The sequence below is a fragment of the Balaenoptera musculus genome, chromosome 14 (genome assembly GCF_009873245.2).
Source record: "Balaenoptera musculus isolate JJ_BM4_2016_0621 chromosome 14, mBalMus1.pri.v3, whole genome shotgun sequence".
NCBI lineage: Eukaryota > Metazoa > Chordata > Mammalia > Artiodactyla > Balaenopteridae > Balaenoptera > Balaenoptera musculus.
In genome coordinates, this window is record NC_045798.1 from 11,021,826 (window position 1) to 11,041,990 (window position 20,165).

At 42.9% G+C, this 20,165-nt stretch overlaps 1 protein-coding gene across 4 annotated transcripts in view; it reads right to left on the reverse strand.

The window, feature by feature from the left end:
• Nucleotides 1–422: 422 nt before the first annotated feature.
• The window catches only part of SUDS3 (SDS3 homolog, SIN3A corepressor complex component), a 307,067-nt gene continuing 287,324 nt past the window's right edge, over nucleotides 423–20,165 (reverse strand). Inside the window, exons 15-16 of one of the 4 annotated variants that reach the window (XR_005016172.1) lie at nucleotides 1,324–1,438; nucleotides 423–510 (exon numbers count right to left, since the gene is read on the reverse strand). Coding sequence is in view for 2 of the 4 variants with exons in the window: in XM_036823065.1 (XP_036678960.1) it covers nucleotides 10,317–10,494 (178 nt within the window). In the remaining 2 variants the exon portion in view is untranslated. Of the gene's footprint in view, nucleotides 511–1,323; nucleotides 1,439–10,297; nucleotides 10,495–11,766; nucleotides 11,851–20,165 lie in introns of those variants that run through there. The other 3 variants (XR_005016173.1, XM_036823065.1, XM_036823066.1) reach the window with 3 other exon arrangements.

Below are 20,165 nucleotides of genomic sequence, written 5' to 3' on the forward strand. Positions count from 1 at the left end.
TTTATGAGTGGTGTCTTTAATACGGTGCTGGAATACTTGCCCTATAAATTCTTAAGAACAGACTTATAGATTGCCTGTTACCAGCATTATGGGCTATTAATAAATCAGTTACAGCCACGTATTTTTTTGAAATTGCACTTTCCCTTTGTGTTCACATTCTAAGCAGCTACAAATCGGAGAGAGAACACCCATGCTGGATGAGGGTTGCAATTTCCTACAGAGAGATGGCAGGGGAAGGGGGATGACAACTAGGTCTGCAAAGGCAAACAATTTGGAGCAAGGAAGAAAGAGGAGCAAAGGGCCCCCAGCAGCTGGGTGTTGTTGCAGCGTTTTAGAGCCACGGTCCATCTCCTGGTGTCCTCCGGTAGCAAGGCTGAGTCGGCCAGGGTCACCGTGATTCCTTTGCTGTAAATCCCCCGGCAGTTCTCGACTCAGGCTGCTCTGTGTTAACTTCACATTTAAGGATACGCTGGTGTGGATGGTCACCTGAGCCTTGCTGGGACTCTCCAGCTGGTGTGCACAAACACCGCCACGTGGGAGGACAGATCTCCACAGCCCCTTCCCCGGCAGGAGGAAGCCTGGGCCTCCTTCAAGGCTCCTGTCCCCATCTGGAAGCTGGGGGGTCCCCAGGGGCTGACACTGCGTTCATGTCTGGCACTTCAGGCAGCTGCTCTTTCCCCACCCCCACCAGCGCAGCAGCGCTCTCCAGCCGTGGCACTCGGAGCTCCCTCGACTGGCACTCACCTCACGGCAGAGCATCATTTCCCCCTCAGCCTGCTCCACGGAAGGACCCCGCGGCACTGGTGCTGGACCACAGTGTTGCACACTTTGCATTTTACACAGACACTTCTTTCCTCTCAACAGTGCCAAGTCCAGTATGACAAAAGTCAAAGCCGCATTTTGGGGTTTTTAAAACATTATTTTCTCTTTGTTTGTTTTTGTCAGAACTCCTCTTTTCTTCCAACCACTAAGCCTTCTTGCAGGGACTGAGTCACTATGCCCACGGAATGTTTTCCCCACCAGCAGGTTCACTGGAACAGATCCCTCTGTCACCTTACAGTCTCTTCTCATCGAGCCTCCCCTCCCCCTGCCACACTGTGGTGTGTGCGTGCTTGTGGTGTCTGAACATCACTCATTAAGGCTGGTGGAATTTTTTTTCCCAGAAGCCTCCAGTGCAAATCACTGCATGCAAAGAGATACAGGGAAGAGCAGTTTCTGGCATCACACACCCTGTGTGTGATATAAGAAGGCGTGGCCACCTGCTCTAACAAACCAACCCCATGTCTCAGTGGCCTAAGACAATCAGGTTTATTTCCCACTGACCTCACAGTCTGATGCAGATGGACAGGCTTCCCTGGTGGCTCTCCTCCAAGTGATGACTCAGGGATCCAGGCTCCTTTCATCAGGAGCTGCTGCAACCTTGAATGCTTCACCGCCACTGCAGAAGTGAGGGGAGAGGAACTTTCAAAGAGATGCCCGCATTTTAGCCAAGGGCCTAAACCCAGTCATGTGGTTCCAACTTAATTGCAAAGGGAGCTGGGAAGTTTGATGTGTGCCCAAGAAGTGGAAATGGGATTGCTGGGCCATTTACCCAGGTTCCACTTTGGCTCAGCCAGGAATCCAGACACATATGGGTTCCCGAAGATCATGTGTATTTTATATACAAATAAAATGTAGAGGGGCAGCCCCTACACATCCTGTCCCAACTTCCCAGCCAGAATGGGACAATCTGACAGTTAACCAGGAGACAGGAGAGTCCGAGACCCCTTGGAAGCTTCCCAGAATGTTCCCTACCCAGGCACCTGTTACTGAATCAGAACCTTCCCTAGTGGAATCACTCCTTGGATGGAGGAATGGTCAGGAGGCCCCTGTTAAAATGCTCCTTCAGGGGAGAGACCCTCACATGGATTTGCAAAGTTCACTTATCAAATGAGTTCATTGATTGATTCATTCATGTCATTGATGCCTACAGGGGCAAAGGACTGGGGATACCTTGTGACAAGAGTGTCCCCTTGGAGAACAGCAGGCAGAATGCCGCAGGATGAGGACGCAGGATGGAAATGGGCAGCACAATCTGGTCCTGGGGCCCTAGAGCGGGGGGTGGAGGGGGGCTGGCTGATCTGAGGCATTAGGGAGGCACCGAAGGGTATGAAACACAGGGAGCTAGAGAAGGGTTATTTAGTGATTTTTGCCTGAGGTCAGCACTGCCCGAGATGACTTTGTCCTCCAGCCTCTGTCACATCCTCTGGCCTATTTCTTTGAAGATAAGGTCTGGGGCTTAAAACCAGAGGCTTTCAATTTATGTGAACAGAAAACCTTCATTGGCAAGATCTCTGGGCACAGTGGAAAGGCTGGACCGGAAAGCAGGAGCCTGGCTCTGGCGCTGACTCGACCTGGAGATGGTGGGTCTGTCACCTCTCTTCTCGGGGCCTCAGTTTCCCCGTGTGCAGTTGGGCCACACTACAGACAACAAGAGGATTGATGGAGCTGTGGGGAAAGCCTGAGGCTCTAGTCTTAGTAAGAGCTGGGTTCACATCCTCAGACACACATTTAGCCTATGTGGCCAACAAGATGGATTCACGCCCACAGCCATCCACAGCCCTTCCTCTTGTCTTCCTCTTCAACAGAGGCCAGAAAGCTAACTTCTCACACTTCTAGAGGCTCTTACAGCTTGAGGCAGTTACGGTCTGTGAAGAGACACAAGTATCTAGGGAAAGCACCCCTCCTAGAATGAAAAGACAAAGCTTCAAGAGAAAGGGTTAGGGGGGACCTTCAAGATGGCAGAGGAGTAAGATGTGGAGATCACCTTCCTCCCCATAAATACATCAAAAATACATCTACATGTGGAACAATTCCTACAGAACATCTACTGAACACTAGCAGAAGACCTCAGACTTCCCAAAAGGCAAGAAAATCCCCACGTAACTGGCCATGTGGCTGACAGGGTCTTGGTGCTCTGGCCTGGTGGGAGAGCCGAGTTCAGGACACTGGACCACCAGAGACGTCCCAGCCCCACGTAATACCAATCGGCGAGAGCTCTCCCAGAGATCTCTGTCTCAACGTTAAGACCTAGCACCACCCAACAACCAGCAAGCTCCAGTACTGGACGCCCCATGCCAAACAACTAGCAAGACAGGAACACAACCCCACCCATTAGCAGAGAGGCTGCTTAAAATCATACTAAATTCACAGACACCCTAAACGCACCACCGGACGCAGCCCTGCCCATCAGAAAGACAAGATCCAGGCCCACCCACCAGAACATAGGCACCAGTCCCCTCCACCAGGAAGCCTACACAAGCCACTGAACCAACTTTACCCACTGGGGGCAGACACCAAAAACAACGGGAACTACGAACCTGCAGCCTGCGAAGAGGAGACCCCAAACACAGTAAGTTAAGCAAAATGAGAAGACAGAGAAACACACAGCAGATGAAGAAGCAAGGTAAAAACCCACCAAATCAAACAAATGAAGAGGAAATAGGCAGTCTACTTGAAAAAGAATTCAGAGTAATGATAGTAAAGATGATCCAAAATCTTGGAAATAGAATGGAGAAAATACAAGAAACATTTAAGAAGGACCTAGAAGAACTCAAGAGCAAACAAACAATGATGAACAACACAATAAATGAAATTAAAAATTCTCTAGAAGGAATCAATAGCAGAATAACTGAGGCAGAAGAATGGATAAGTGACCTGGAAGATAAAATAGTGGAAATAACTACCGCAGAGCAGAATAAAGAAAAAAGAATGAAAAGAATTGAGGACAGTCTCAGAGACCTCTGGGACAACATTAAATGCACCAACATTTGAATTATAGGGGTCCCAAAGAAGAAGAGAAAAAGAAAGGGTCTGAGAAAATATTTGAAGAGATTATAGTTGAAAACTTCCCTAACATGGGAAAGGAAATAGCCACCCAAGTCCAGGAAGTGCAGAGAGTACCATACAGGATAAACCCAAAGAGAAACACACTAAGACAAAAATTAATGAAACTATCAAAAATTAAATACAAAGAAGAAATATTAAAAGCAGCAAGGGAAAAGCAACAAATAACATACAAGGGAATCCCCCTAAGGTTACCAGCTGATCTTTCAGCAGAAACTCTGCAAGCTAGAAGGGTGTGGCAGAACATATTTAAAGTGATGAAAGGGAAAAACCGACAACCAAGATTACTCTACCCAGCAAGGATCTCATTCAGATTTGACAGAGAGATTAAAACCTTTACAGACAAGGAAAAGTTGAGAGAATTCAGCACCACCAAACCAGCTCTACAACAAGTGCTAAACGAACTTCTCTAAGTGGGAAACGCAGAGAAGAAAAGGACCTACATAAACATACCCAAAACAATTAAGAAAATGGCAATAGGAACACACATATCAATAATTACCTTAAATGTGAATGGATTGAATGCTCCTTCCAAAAGGCACAGGCTCGCTGGATGGATACAAAAACAAGACCCATATATATGCTGTCTACAAGAGACTCACTTCAGACCCAGGGACACATACAGACTGAAAGTGAAGGGATGGAAAAAGATATTCCATGCAAATGGAAATCAAAAGAAAGCTGGAGTAGCAATTCTCATATCAGAAAAAATAGACTTTAAAATAAAGACTGTTACAAGAGACAAAGAAGGACACTACATAATGATCAAGGGATCAATCCAAGAAGAAGAGATAACAGTTGTAAATATTTATGCACCCAACATAGGAGCACTTCAATACATAAGGCAAATGCTAACAGCCACAAAAGGGGAAATCGACAATAACACAATCATAGTAGGGGAATTTAACACCCCATTTTCACCAATGCACAGATCATCCAAAATGAAAATAAATAAGGAAACACAAGCTTTAAATGACACATTAAACAAGATGGGCTTAATTGATATTTATAGGACATTCCATCCAGAAACAACAGAATACACTTTCTTCTCAAGTGCTCATGGAACATTCTCTAGGATAGATCATATCTTGGGTCACAAATCAAGCCTCAGTAAATTTAAGAAAATTGAAATCGTACCAAGTATCTTTTCCAACCGCAATGCTATGAGACTAGATATCAATTACAGGAAAAAAAATCTGTAAAAATACAAACACATGGAGGCTAAACAATACGTTACTAAATAACCAAGAGATCACTGAAGAAATCAAAGAGGAAATCAAAAAATACCTAGAAACAAATGACAATGAAAACACGACGGCCCAAAACCTATGGGATGCAGCAAAAGCATTTCTAAGAGGGAAGCTTATAGCAATACAGTCGTACATCAAGAAACAAGCAAAATCTCATATAAACAACCTAACCTTACACCTAAAGCAATTAGAGAAAGAAGAACAAAAAAACCCCGAAGTTAGCAGAAGGAAAGGAATCATAAAGATGAGATCAGAAATAAATGAAAAAGAAACGACGGAAACAATAGCAAAGATCAATAAAACTAAAAGCTGGTTCTTTGAGAAGATAAACAAAATTGATAAACCACTAGCCAGACTCATCAAGAAAAAAAGGGAGAAGACTCAAATCAACAGAATTAGAAATGAAAAAGGAGAAGTAACAACTGACACTGCAGAAATACAAAGAATCATGAGAGATTACTACAAGCAACTATATGCCAATAAAATGGACAACCTGGAAGAAATGGACAAATTCTTAGAAAAGCACAACCTTCTGAGACTGAACCAGGAAGAAATAGAAAATATAAACAGACCAATCACAAGCACTGAAATTGAAACTGTGATGAAAAATTTTCCAAAAAACAAAAGCCCAGGACCATATGGCTTCACAGGCAAATTCTATCAAACATTTAGAGAAGAGCTAACACCCATCTTTCTCAAATTCTTCCAAAATACAGCAGAGGGAGGAACATTCCCAAACTCATTCTATGAGGACACCATCACCCTGATACCAAAACCAGACAAAGACATTACAAAAAAAGAAGCATACAGGTCAATATCTCTGGTGAACACAGATGCAAAAATCCTCAACAAAATACCAGCAAACAGAATCCAGCAGCACATTAAAAGGATCACACACCATGATCAAGTGGGGTTTATCCCAGGAATGCAAGGATTCTTCAATATACTCAAATCAATCAATGTGATAAACCATATTAACAAACTGAAGGAGAAAAAGCATATGACCATCTCAATAGATACAGAAAAAGCTTTTGACAAAATTCAACACCCATTTATGATAAAAACTCTCCAGAAGTAGGCATAGAGGGAACTTACCTCAACATAAATAAAGGCCATATATGACAAACCCACAGCAAACAACATTCTCAATGGTGAAAAACTGAAAGCATTTCCACTAAGATCAGGAACAAGACAAGGTTGCCCACTCTCACCACTATTATTCAACATAGTTTTGGAAGTTTTAGCCACAGCAATCAGAGAAGAAAAAGAAATAAAAGGAATCCAAATCGGAAAAGAAGAAGTAAAACTGTCACTGTTTGCAGATGACATGATACTATACACAGAGAATCCTAAAGATGCTACCAGAAAACTGCTAGAGCTCATCAGTGAATTTGGTAAAGTAGCAGGATACAAAATTAATGCACAGAAATCTCTTGCATTCCTATACACTAATGATGAAAAACCTGAAAAAGAAATTAAGGAAACACTCCCATTTACCACTGCAACAAAAAGAATAGAATACCTAGGAATAAACCTACCTAAGGAGACAAAAGATCTGTATGCAGAAAACTATAAGACACTGATGAAAGAAATTAAAGATGATACAAACAGATGGAGAGATATACCATGTTCTTGGAATGGAAGAATCAACATTGTGAAAATGACTATACTACCCAAAACAATCTACAGATTCAATGCAATCCCTATCAAACTACCAATGACATTTTTCACAGAACTAGAACAAAAAATTTCACCATTTGTATGGAAACACAAAAGACCCTGAATAGCCAAAGCAATCTTGAGAAAGAAAAACGGAGCTGGAGGAATCGGGCTCCCTGTCTTCAGACTATACTGCAAAGCTACAGTAATCAAGACAGTATGGTACTGGCACAAAAACAGAAATATAGATCAATGGAACAGGATAGAAAGCCCAGAGATAAACCCATGCACCTATGGTCAACTAATATATGCCAAAGGAGGCAAGGATATACAATGGAGAAAAGACAGTCTCTTCAAAAAGTGGTGCTGGGAAAACTGGACAGCTACATGTAAAAGAATGAAATTAGAACACTCCTTAACACCATACACAAAAATAAACTCAAAATGGATTAGAGACCTAAATGTAAGACTGGACACTATAAAACTCTTAGAGGAAAACATAGGAAGAACACTCTGAGATAAATAACAGCAAGATCTTTTTTGATCCACCTCCTAGAGTTATGGAAATAAGAACAAAAATAAACAAATGGGACCTAATGAAACTTAAAAGCTTTTGGACAGCAAAGGAAACCATAAGCAAGATGAAAAGACAACCCCAGAATGGTAGAAAATATTTGCAAATGAAGCAACTGAGAAAAAGATTAATCTCCAATATATACAAGCAGCTCATGCAGCTCAATATCAAAAAAACAAACAACCCAATCCAAAAATGGGCCGAAGACCTAAATAGACATTTCTCCAAAGAAGAGATACAGATTGCCAACAAACACATGAAAGGATGCTCAACATCACTAATCATTAGAGAAATGGAAGTCAAAACTACAATGAGGTATCACCTCACACCGGTCAGAATGGTCATCATCAAAAAAGCTACAAACAATAAATGCTGGAGAGGGTGTGGAGAAAAGGGAACCCTCTTGCACTGTTGGTGGGAATGTAAATTGATACAGCCATTCTGGAGAACAGTATGGAGTTCAGTATGGAGAACAGTTTTTCCTAAAAATCTAAAAATAGAACTACCATATGACCCAGCAATCCCACTACTGGGCATATACCCTGAGAAACCCATAATTCAAAAAGAGTCATGTACCACAGTGTTCACTGCAGCACTATTTACAATAGCCAGGACATGGAAGCAACCTAAGTGTCCATCTACAGATGAATGGATAAAGAAGATATGGCACATATATACAATGGAATATTACTCAGCGATAAAAAGAAACTAAATTGAGTTATTTGTAGTGAGGTGGATGGACCTGAGTCTGTCATACAGAGTGAAGTAAGTCAGAAAGAGAAAAACAAATATCGTATGCTAACACATATATATGGAATCTTAAAAAAAAAATGGTTCTGATGAACCTAGGGGCAGGACAGGAATAAAGATGCAGATGTAGAGAATGGACTTGAGGACATGGGGAGGGGGAAGGGTAAGCTGCGATGAAGTGAGAGTAGCATTGACATATATACACTACGAAATGTAAAATAGATAGCTAGTGGGAAGCAGCTGCATTGCACAGGGAGATCAGCTCGGTGCTTTCTGACCACCTAGAGGGATAGGATAGGGAGGGTGGGAGGGAGACACAAGAGGGAGGGGATATGGGGATATATGTATACATATAGCTGATTCATTTTGTTATACAGCAGAAACTAACACAACATTGTAAAGCAATTATACTCCAATAAAGATGTTTAAAAAAAAAAAAAGAGAGAAAGGGTTTGCCATGTTTCTTCCTGTTGCCAAGGTCATGGAAAAGATACTTGAAGGTGCAGCAGCAGCCATCATGTAACCATGAGGAAGAAAGCCACACTATGAGAATGGAGAGTAGTAGAGCAGGAAGACAGAGGGAGCCTGGGTCCCTGAGGAAGTTCTTGTGGATGAAATCTTGAGCAGCTGACAGCAAGCCTCTTATTTCACGGGCCAAATAAAACCCCTGACAGATGTGTCAGGTTTCAGTTACTTGCAGCCACTCGCAATTCTAACTAACCTTGAGCCAGTTCTTTAATGTTTTTTAAAATTAATATTTATTGAGCACTTACTTTGTGACAGGCATGTACCAGGCACACTATATCTATTCTGTCCAATTTGTCACAATAACTCATTTCATAAATGCAAAATTTGAGGCTCAGACGGGGTAAGTAATTTGCTCAAGGTGAAACAGCATGAATTTGACCTCTAGAACCTGGGCTGTTAACCATGACCCATGTTCTACTTTCCTGAACTTCAGTTTCCCTATCTGTAAAATGAGACAGCAGGAGGCAGTGTTGTAAAGGAGCCAAGCCTATGGGCTTTGAATAATTCAGAGTGACATCAGCTCAAATCCTGCCTCCACCACTTGGTGCTGTGTGACTTGAGGAAGTAACTAAACCTCTCTGAGCCCCGGTTTCTTTTTCAATAACTGGGACAATTAGGGGACCTACCTCATAGGGTTGTCCTAAAGATTAAACATCAGGTAAAGCTGTGAGCATGGAGCCCAGCAGAGAGCAGGCACTTCTCTGCAGCTGAGATCATCTCCCCTCTCCCTTCTAGCACAGGATTTCCATGACCTTGGCGGCTGGTTGTACATCAGTGAAATATCCGACATCTTTCCCTGGGGAAGAAGGACTACTGTGGCTTTCTAGGTACAGATGACAAACTGAATACAGAAATTTTTCATCTGAAACCAACTATTTTTTAAAACAACTGTTTACAAGTTAAAAAAAAAAAAAAGGGACTTCCCTGGTGGTGCCATGGTTAAGAATCCGCCTGCCATTGCAGGGGGCACGGGTTTGAGCCCTGGTCTGGGAAGATCCCACATGCCGCGGAGCAACTAAGCCCGTGCGCCACAACTACTGAGCCCGCGTGCCACAATTACTGAAGCCTGTGTGCCTAGAGCCCGTGCTCCGCAACAAGAGAAGCCACCACAATGAGAAGCCTGCGCACCGCAACAAAGAGTAGCCCCCGCTCACCGCAACTAGAGAAAGCCCGCGCGCAGCAACGATAACCCAACGCAGCCAAAAATAAATAAATAAATAAGTTTTTAAAAAAAAAGTATTAAAACTGTTTACAACTTTGTTTACTCCCAGCAAGGGTTAGATCAAAGCATCCATCCCCTCCCTGCCGCAGGTAACGGAGGAGGGAGAGAGGGAATCACTCTCCAGGGGGCTTCGCCGGACTCCACGGCTAAGCTCAAAACTTAAAAACCTGCAAATGGTAGGGAAAGGGGGAGGCGTGGAAATAATAAGAAGCCGGTCCCAAGAAGGTTGTATAAAAACAATGAAATCGTAATATTTTCCACGACAGATCTCATCAGTGCTGACTGAGTGCATTTTATTAAACCTCATTTATTAAATTTTGAGGAACATAATTTAGATATAAGATCCCGGACAAACAGTTTGCAAACTAGCTGAATCCGGACGCATCACCGTCCCCCCATGCATGGAAAACAGGCTGCTTTTCGTCTTGATGGTCTCAGGGCTCTCCCTCTACAGTTTGTGCGGGGGAAGGAGACGGCGAGACAGGGTGGGTGTGGAGGACTCCATGCTGTTATTTGCCGTCTTTCTCCCCCCTCGAGCCGTTTGGACGTGTCGGGCTTCCTGCCCTGTAGCATAAACATCTCTGAAGTTGAACGGGCATGCTTCGTTGTGTTCTGGAATCTGCGGGCTGAGAGGAAATAGGTGCACAGGTGCCAAAAAAGCAACATACACGCGCAGCACAAATTGTTGATTTGTTTATCTAAGGGTCTCCCTGAGCCTCCCAAGACTCCCCCCACCCACTCGGAGAATCTCATTTACCGGGATTTACAAAGCAGGAGTTGACCCAGTGGATGAAACAGATGATATTTTCATTCTAGGATTTCCAGGTCACTGGGAAGTCTCCCTACTCCCACCAAACTCCCAGCCCAAAACACTTCCCCAGCCCTGCTTTCTAAGGCCTAAAATGCCCCTTTGTGAAAACCAAAAGAGTTAAGGCATGCCAGAGACTGTATGTTATTTCGTCTATTCCTCTCCTTGGTCCACTCAGGGCATGCATTAGTCATCCTGCTGCATGGAGGAAAACACAGACTCAGATTGGTGAAGCGACTTTCCCAGGGTCACTCGGTGATTAAGTGGCAGAACCAGGAATCCCAGCCCAGGGGATACTGTATACGATTTAAACATTCTTTTAATGGCAGGACACAACACACTGACACTCAAATAGAGGAAGGGCAGAAGTCTTTGTCACTGACAGCTCCAAATGAGAGAAGGCCACCATGCAGGGCCTCCCAGGGATTTGCACTGGGGGCAGGGTAACGTCGAGCTGGAGCTGCTGCAGGGGCACCCTATGTACGGCAAGCACAGCGGGGCTATCTGGGTCTCTGGGGCTCCCTGTGGACCGGCTGCTACTTGCTCTGGCATGATTAGGGCAGGTGCACTGGGACCCCAGAGTGTGAGAGCCCCGTCATCAGCTGCTCAAGAAGAGGAACTAACAAGCCTCCAGACAGGGCCTCAAAACTGGGTTAAGACAGCATTTAAAAAATATATATAATATATATTATACATACATATATATATATAATATACATACATATATATATATATATATATATTATATATATATATATCATACATGTTATAGGTGGGTCTAATTCTGAATCCCAGATCCTTTTCCTCTCTCTCTGCTGAAAATGCCTATCAACCTTGGGGTCACCCATCCTCAAGACATTCACTTGGTCACCTTGTCTTGTTGGCCCCATCTCTGAAAAGTCTCTTGGATCAGTCCCCTGCTCGAGAAAGTTACGCTCAGATCTCTTTCATGAACTACAAGGCCCTTCGAGAGAGCATCACAGGGTTAAGAGAAAGAAAGTGCACTCAGAGGTCAGCATAGGGGTCAAAATGTGGCAGTGCCACTTGTTAGCTGCACGACCTCAGACATCAGTGTCCCGCGGAGCCTCACCTGCATCTGCAAGATGGGAATTAGAGGACGGCCCGCCGCTGGAGATCGGCAGGAGGGAAGAAGGCAGATTATCTGTTGGCAATCCTGGCAGAGAGTAAGTCCTCAGTTAAGATACTCAGTACTGCCGCTGCCGTGATTCTGTCCGCTCCGGCGCAAACCTGCATTTCAACCTCGCCAGCCACACTCTGCCCCCCAAACACTACCGTGCTCCTCCTTACCTCTCTGCCTCGGCTGGGATATTTTCCTCTACACCTTTCCCACTTCCCAGCACGTCCTGGTCATCCTTCAGGGCTCACCCGCATGGTCTTCTCCTCCGAGAAGCCTCCTGGAGCCACTACCGACCCCAGCAGAATCCACCTCTCCCTGCCCAGCGCTCCCTCCCACCCCGTCAAAGTCTGAACTCGGGCATCTGGTGGGAAGGAAGTCGGGTTCCTACCTGCTCCCCCCACAGTGAGCTACGTGAGGAAGTGCAGAATCTTATCACACAGTGCAGTGGTAGCTGGCTTGATGTATTAGTCAGGGTTCTCCAGAGAAACAGAACCAGCAGGACAGATAGATATAGATGTAGATTCTTTGATATTATATATATAGATAGTCTATCAATAGACTATAGATCTGTATCCGTCTGTATCTATATCTACATGAGGATATTTATTCTAGGAATGGGCTCGTGTGATTATGATCTGCCCTCTACAAGCTGGAGACCCAAGAGAGCCGGTGGTGTAATCCAGTCCACGTTCAAAGATCCAAGAAGCAGAAGCATCAGTGTCCAAGGGCAGGGGAAGTCAACATCCCAGTTCAAACAGAGAGAGGGCAAATTCGCCCTTCCTCCACATTTCTGTCCTTTCAGGCTCTCAGCACATGGGATGATGCCCACCCACATGATGGGCACATCTTTACTCAGTCTATAGATTCCAGTGCTAATCTCTTCCAGAAACACCCTCACAGACACACCCAGAAATAATGCTTTACCAGCTCTACGGGCCTCCCTTAGCCCAGCCGAGCTGACGCTTAAAATTAAAAATTATAGTTGATGAGGCACCTTTGAGTAGCTGCCTTCCCTTTCTTGTCTCACTCCTCCACTCCGTCACCTTCGCTCCTCAACTTGCACTCAAGTTCTTATCTCAGGGGCTGCTTCTGGGGGAATCCAGATTGACATGTAATCCCTGCTAGCCGTGAGATCTGGAGCATGTTACTTAAACTCTCTGTGCCTCAGCCTTCCCTTCTGTAAATGAAAATACTTTTACTTATGGAATTGTATTACGAGGATGAGATGAGCTAAGTTGAGCTTGGAAAAGTGCCTGAAAACTAGAAAACACTACAAATATTAGGTCTTATTATTCTCAAGGTCTAGCTAAGGACCTGGCATATGCTATGGCTTCAAAAAAGTGTTTGCTGGTTAAAGCATATTGAATCTCTCAGGATGGAGGAAGGCTGTATATTAAGCCTTTTCATTCCACATTAGTTAGGTTCTTCCAGTTGCCAAGAACTCACTCAAGCAAACACAAGCAAGGCAGCCTGTTTCAAGGATGCGCCTGTAGGAACAGAGACGGGCATCTCTAAGGAACTGCAGAACCACCAGCCAGGCAGACTGTACCAAGGCAGGAGCATGACTGGGGAATAGGAAGGTGTCTCAGATTCCGAGAACAGCCCTAGTGAATGGGTTATCTTGTCATCCTCCAAGAGCTGCAGGGTGTTTTTGTGTCTTCCCTCTAGAGATCTATTGCTCATACATCTCATCTGCTCCCTCTGTATTGCCTCTCTTTGTACAACTTTCTGGTTCCACTGAGGTCTCTGAGTTTCCAGTAACATCTCTTTCCCCCGTGGGTTCTGATCCAGTTGAGAAATAGTCATAGTAGTCAAACTGGGATGAAGACATCAACTTCGGGGGTGGTAAAGCTGCACTTAGGAACACAGTGTAGACTTGTGACAAGAGGCAAGAATTCCACTCCTTCCTCCCAAGTCTAGACCTTGATTCTTCCCTCAGCAAAGAGTCTGCTCTCCAGCCAGCCTGGCCCACACCTGCTGACCAAGAAGAGACCTGACGGAGGAGAGAATACAGGTCATCTCACTACAGAGGAGCAGGAGCTGAGAACAGACGTCCTGAACAGCAGGGCAACTCTGAAACCAGAGCTTGACGAAGAGACCGAGCTGGCCACACTCAGACCTGTTCCCAGCTTCACCAACAGATCATTTATTCACCCCACTGGTAGAGTGAGAAAAGGAGGAGGAGGGGTGGACTGACGCCCTCCCTGGTACTTCTAGAAGGGTAGAAGTTGTTATTTTAATGGACTATGGCAGACTAGACAGGGGAGGGTTGGAATTTTTTTTTCCTGCAGCTACTAACTGACCAATCTTGCCTGTGTCTATAGTTCAAATTCCCAAGAGAGAGGACCTGATTGGCCCAGGGACTCACCTTCATCTCTGTTTGAACAGCTAGTTCATAAACAGCTAGCACAAAGGCCATTGGCCAGCCTACCCCTTAGTGCAACATGAAATTGCCCTGTTCATTTATTTGTTTATCATCTTCCCACACCCCGGCTAGGGTGTTCCTGAGGGACAGGAATCTTGTCTGTTATGGTCATTGTTTCATCCCCAGCATCTAGAAAGGTACATGGCACAAAGTAGGAGCTGGATAAATATTTATTGAATATAAGATTGAATGGTTGATTAATGCAACAAATAAGTGAGTGAATGAACAAACCTAACAGGTTTATAAAAAGCCCTACCTACATCATTGGAGCCTGTCCTCTATCACCCAGGGAACTCAGCTTCAGCCTGCAGCTTGTTTAGCCCACGGGGCAAAGTCCCTCAGGTAATGAGACCCCACTCACCTAGAAGGCAATTGAGTGAGTTTCCATTGTCATGGCAGCGAGCCTCCGATCCCCATCAAAGCAACTCAGCCAAGTGTTCCTTCTAACCACTGGAATCTTTCTGGGAGATGTTCTGGCCAACACAGTTTCCTCCATCTTATTCTACTTCCAGTGATGTCTTAGCCCTTCTTGAAACTGGACCACTTCTCTGATTACCTGCTTCTTAATCCAACTCTGTCTGCACCAGTACCCTTGATTAACGCCTTTCCCACAGACAATAAAGTCTTCCTCCAACTCACTACCCAGGGCATTATTTAACAGAAACCTAAACCCAACATGCTAATGAAAACAGCTCTTGCAAATAATCCTTTAAAGGGGTTTTAAGTACCCAGTTCCTACTAAACTGATGCAAATTAATGACCTTTAGGAGGCTTCTAAAAACTCACTATTCTTTTACCCAGAGTGGAGTAGCGATGGGGTCACAGATAATAAGCACCAGAACAAATCAGTCCCAAGTTTAATCACTGCTGAGCCTGACACAGTGGTAAAAGGGGACAGTGCCCTGGAGAGCTCTGAAAAAGGAGACCTCAGTGTTGCTAAAAGAGGTAGACGGGGATGCCCCAAAGGAAGGGACTTTGTCCCAATTTCCTCAGCCGTGGTCAGAGGGGCTGGGAAACTTAAAGGCTGAGCTATACTCATGAATAAATAAGACCTCCAGGGCCATTGTGCAGATCAGAGATAAAATGTAAATGTAAATGTAAATCTGCACATAGCAGATGCTCAATAAAGGCTAAATGTTGTTATGATGAAAACCACACACTGGTGCCTGTGACAGCAGGGACCTGGAGAAAGAGGGTCAGCCCAGGGGCAGGGGTGTCTTGGCACCAAAGGGCTTGTGTGTGCTCAGCAAAGTGGAGGCTTTGGAGCTATGAGGTTTACAGTTCCAAGACATGCATTTAAGGGCCCCTACAGCCAAAAGGGCCAATTTAGGAAGGTCCTAAGTTAGCTGACTTGTTGAGAGGGCAGAGCAGAGGCTTCCTCTCAAGGGAGCTGAGGTCAGGGTGAACCTCTCCAATTCTATGAGTCTACCCTGGACCAGAAGTGACTTTCCTTGTATTCCTCTTCAAATTCACAGTGCACTCTCTACGCCTTCTCACCATCCCTGTCCTCTGATTTACAGCTCTAGGCTCACCTCCTCCAAGAAGCCCTCTTAGACTTTTCCAACCTACGTACTCTTTTTCCCGTCTCTATATCCCTATGACATTCACAGTCTGCAACAAACAGTCTAGCCTCCTTTTTCCACTTTACACCTTACTGGTTTCTGGTACGTGAGATCTGGGAACCCTTTTTTTTTTTTTTTTTTTTTTTAATTACAACCCCGTGGCTTATTTATTATATAACTGTAGGTTTTTACCCTGTATTCACCTTTACCTATTTCTCCCAGTCCCCATGCCCTCCCCTCTGGCAATCACACATTTTTTTCTCTGTATCTATGAGTTTGTTTTCTTTTTTTTGATTTTTATTTTATTAATTTTTTATACAGCACCTTCTTATTAGTTATCCATTTTATACATATTAGTATATATATATCAATCCCAATCTCGCAATTCATCACAGCACCACCACCATCCCCCCCCATCGCTTTCCCCCCTTGGTGTCCATACGTTTGTTCTCTGCATCTGCGTGTCAGTTTCTGCCCTGCAAACGGGTTCATCTGTACCATTTTTCTAGATTCCACATATATACGTTAATATTCGATATTTGTTTTTCTCTTTCTGACTTACCTCACTCTGTATGACAGTCTCTAGATTCATCCACGTCTCTACAAATGACCCAATTTCATTCCTTTTTATGGCTGAGTAATATTCCATTGTATATATGTACCACAACTTCTTTATCCATTTGTCTGTCGATGGTTATTTAGGTTGCTTCCATGACCTGGCTATTGTAAATAGTGCTGCAATGAACACTGGGGTGCATGTGTCTTTTTGAATTATGGTTTTCTCTGGGTATATGCCCAGTAGTGGGATTGCTGAATCATATGGTAATTCTATTTTTAGTTTTTTAAGGAACCTCCATACTGTTCTCCATAGTGGCTGTATCAATTTACATTCCCACCAACAGTGCAAGAGGGTTCCCTTTTCTACACACCCTCTCCAGTATTTGTTGTTTGTAGATTTTCTGATGATACCCATTCTAACTGGTGTGTGGTGATACCTCACTGTGGCTTTGACTTGCATTTCTTTAATAATTAGTGATGTTGAGCAGCTTTTCATGTGCCTCTTGGCCATCTGTATGTCTTCTTTGGAGAAATGTCTATTTAGGTCTTCTGCCCATTTTTGGATTGGGTTGTTTGTTTTTTTAATACTGAGCTGCATGAGCTGTTTATATACTTTGGAGATTAATCCTTTGTCCATTGATTCATTTGCAAATATTTTCTCCCATTCTGAGGGTTGTCTTTTCATCTTATTTGTAGTTTCCTTTGCTGTGCAAAAGCTTTTAAGTTTCATTAGGTCCCATTTGTTTATTTTTGTTTTTATTTCCATTTCTCTAGGAGCTGGGTCAAAAATGATCTTGCTGTGATTTATGTCAAAGAGTGTTCTTCCTATGTTTCCCTCTAAGAGTTTTATAGTGTCCAGTCTTACATTTAGGTCTCGAATCCATTTTGAGTTTATTTTTCTGTATGGTGTTAGGGAGTGTTCTAATTTCATTCTTTTACATGTAGCTGTCCAGTTTTCCCAGCACCACTTATTGAATAGACTCTCTTTTCTCCATTGTATATCCTTGCCTCCTTTGTCATAGATTAGTTGACCATAGGTGCGTGGGTTTATCTCTGGGCTTTCTATCCTGTTCCATTGATCTATATTTCTGTTTTTGTGCCAGTACCATATTGTCTTGATTACTATAGCTTTGTAGTACAGTCTGAAGTCAGGGAGCCTGACTCCTCCAGCTCTGTTTTTTCCCTCAAGACTGCTTTGGCTATTCGGGGTCTTTTGTGTCTCCATACAAATGTTAAGATTTGTTGTTCTGGTTCTGTAAAAAATGCCGTTGGTAATTTGATAGGGATTGCATTGAATCTGTAGATTGCTTTGGGTAGTATAGTCATTTCCACAATATTGATTCTTCCAATCCAAGAACATGGTATATCTCTCCATCTGTTGGTATCATCTTTCATTTCTTTCATCAGTGTCTTATAGTTTTCTGCATACAGGTCTTTCATCTCCCTAGGTAGGTTTACTCCTAGGTATTTTATTCTTGTTGTTGCAATGGTAAATGGGAGTGTTCCCTTAATTTCTCTTTCAGATTTTTCATCATTAGCCTATAGGAATGCAAGAGATTTCTGTGCATTAATTTTGTATCCTGCAACTTTACCAAATTCATTGATTAGCTCTAGTAGTTTCCTGATGGCATTTTTAGGATTCTCTATGTATAGTATCATGTCATCTGCAAACAGTGACAGTTTTACTTCTTCTTTTCCAATTTGGATTCCTTTTATTTCTTTTTCTTCTCTGATTGCCGTGGCTAGGACTTCCAAAACTATGTTGAATAATAGTGGTGAGAGTGGACATCCTTGTCTTGTTCCTGATCTTAGAGGAAATGCTTTCAGTTTTTCACCATTGAGAATGATGTTTGCTGTGGGCTTCTTGTATATGGCCTTTATTATGTTGAGGTAGGTTCCCTCTATGCCCACTTTCTGGAGAGTTTTTACCATAAATGGGTGTTGAATTTTGTCAAAAGCTTTTTCTGCATCTATTGAGATGATCATATGGTTTTTATTCTTCTATTTGTTAATATGGTGCATCACATTGATTGATTTGCGTATATTGAAGAATCCTTGCATCCCTGGGATAAATCCCACTTGATCATGGTGTATGACCTTTTAATGTGTTGTTGGATTCTGTTTGCTAGTATTTTGTTGAGGATTTTTGCATCTATATTCATCAGTGATATTGGTCTGTAATTTTTTTTTTTTGTACCATCTTTGTCTGGTTTTGGTATCAGGGTGATGGTGGCCTCATAGAATGAGTTTGGGAGTGTTCCTTCCTCTGCAATTTTTTGGAAGAGCCTGAGAAGGATGAGTGTTAGCTCTTCTCTAAATGTTTGATAGAATTGACCTGTGAAGCCATCTGGTCCTGGACTTTTGTTTGTTGCAAGATTTTTAATCACAGTTTCAATTTCATTACTTGTGATTGGTCTGTTTATATTTTCTATTTCTTCCTGGTTCAGTCTTGGAAGGTTATACCTTTCTAAGAATTTGTCCATTTCTTCCAGGTTGTCCATTTCATTGGCATAGAGTTGCCTGTAGTAGTCTTAGGATGCTTTGTATTTCTGCGGTGTCCGTTGTAACTTCTCCTTTTTCATTTCTAATTTTTTTGATGTGAGTCCTCTCCCTCTTTTTCTTGATGAGTCTGGCTAATGGTTTATCAATTTTGCTTATCTTCTCAAAGAACCAGCTTTTAGTTTTATTGATCTTTGCTATTGTTTTCTTTGTTTCCATTTCATTTATTTCTGCTCTGACCTTTATGATTTCTTTCCTTCTGCTAACTTTGGGTTTTGTTTGTTCTTCTTTCTCTAGTTCCTTCAGGTGTAAGGTTAGATTGTTAATTTGAGATTTTTCTTGTTTCTTGAGGTAGGCTTGTATTGCTATAAACTTCCCTCTTAGAACTGCTTTTGCTGCATCCTGTAGGTTTTGAATTGTCGTGTTTTCATTGTCATTTGTCTCTAGGTATTTTTTGATTTCCTCTTTGATTTCTTCAGTGATCTCTTGGTTATTTAGTAACATATTGTTTAGCTTCCGTGTGTTTGTGTTTTTTACGTTTTGTCCCTGTAATTGATTTCTAATCTCATAGCGTTGTGGTCTGAAAAGATGCTTGATATGATTTGAATTTTCTTAAATTTACTGAGGCTTGATTTGTGACCCAAGATGTGATCTATCCTGGAGAATGTTCCGTGTGCACTTGAGAAGAAAGCGTAATCTGCTGTTTTTGGATGGAATGTCCTATAAATATCAATTAAATATATCTGGTCTATTGTGTCATTTAAAGCTTGTTTTTCCTTAGTAATTTTCTGTTTGGATGATCTGTCCTTTGGTGTAAGTGAGGTGTTAAAGTCCCCCACTATTATTGTGTTACTGTCAATTTCCTCTTTTATAGCTGTTAGCAGTTGCCTTATGTATTGAGGTGCTCCTATGTTGGGAGCATATATGTTTATAATTGTTATATCTTCTTCTTGGATTGATCCCTTGATCATTATGTAGTGTCCTTCCTTGTCTCTTGTAAGATTCTTTATTTTAAAGTCTATTTTATCTGATATGAGTATTGCTACTCCAGCTTTCTTTTGATTTCCATTTGCATGGAATATCCTTTTCCATCCCCTCACTTTCAGTCTGTATGTGCCCCTAGGTCTGAAGTGGGCCTCTTATAGACAGCATATATATGGGTCTTGTTTTTGTATCGATTCAGCGAGCCTGTGTCTTTTGGTTGGAGCATTTAATCCATTCACATTTAAGGTAATTATCGATATGTACGTTCCTATGACCATTTTCTGAATTGTATTGGGTTTGTTTTTGTAGGTCCTTTTCTTCTC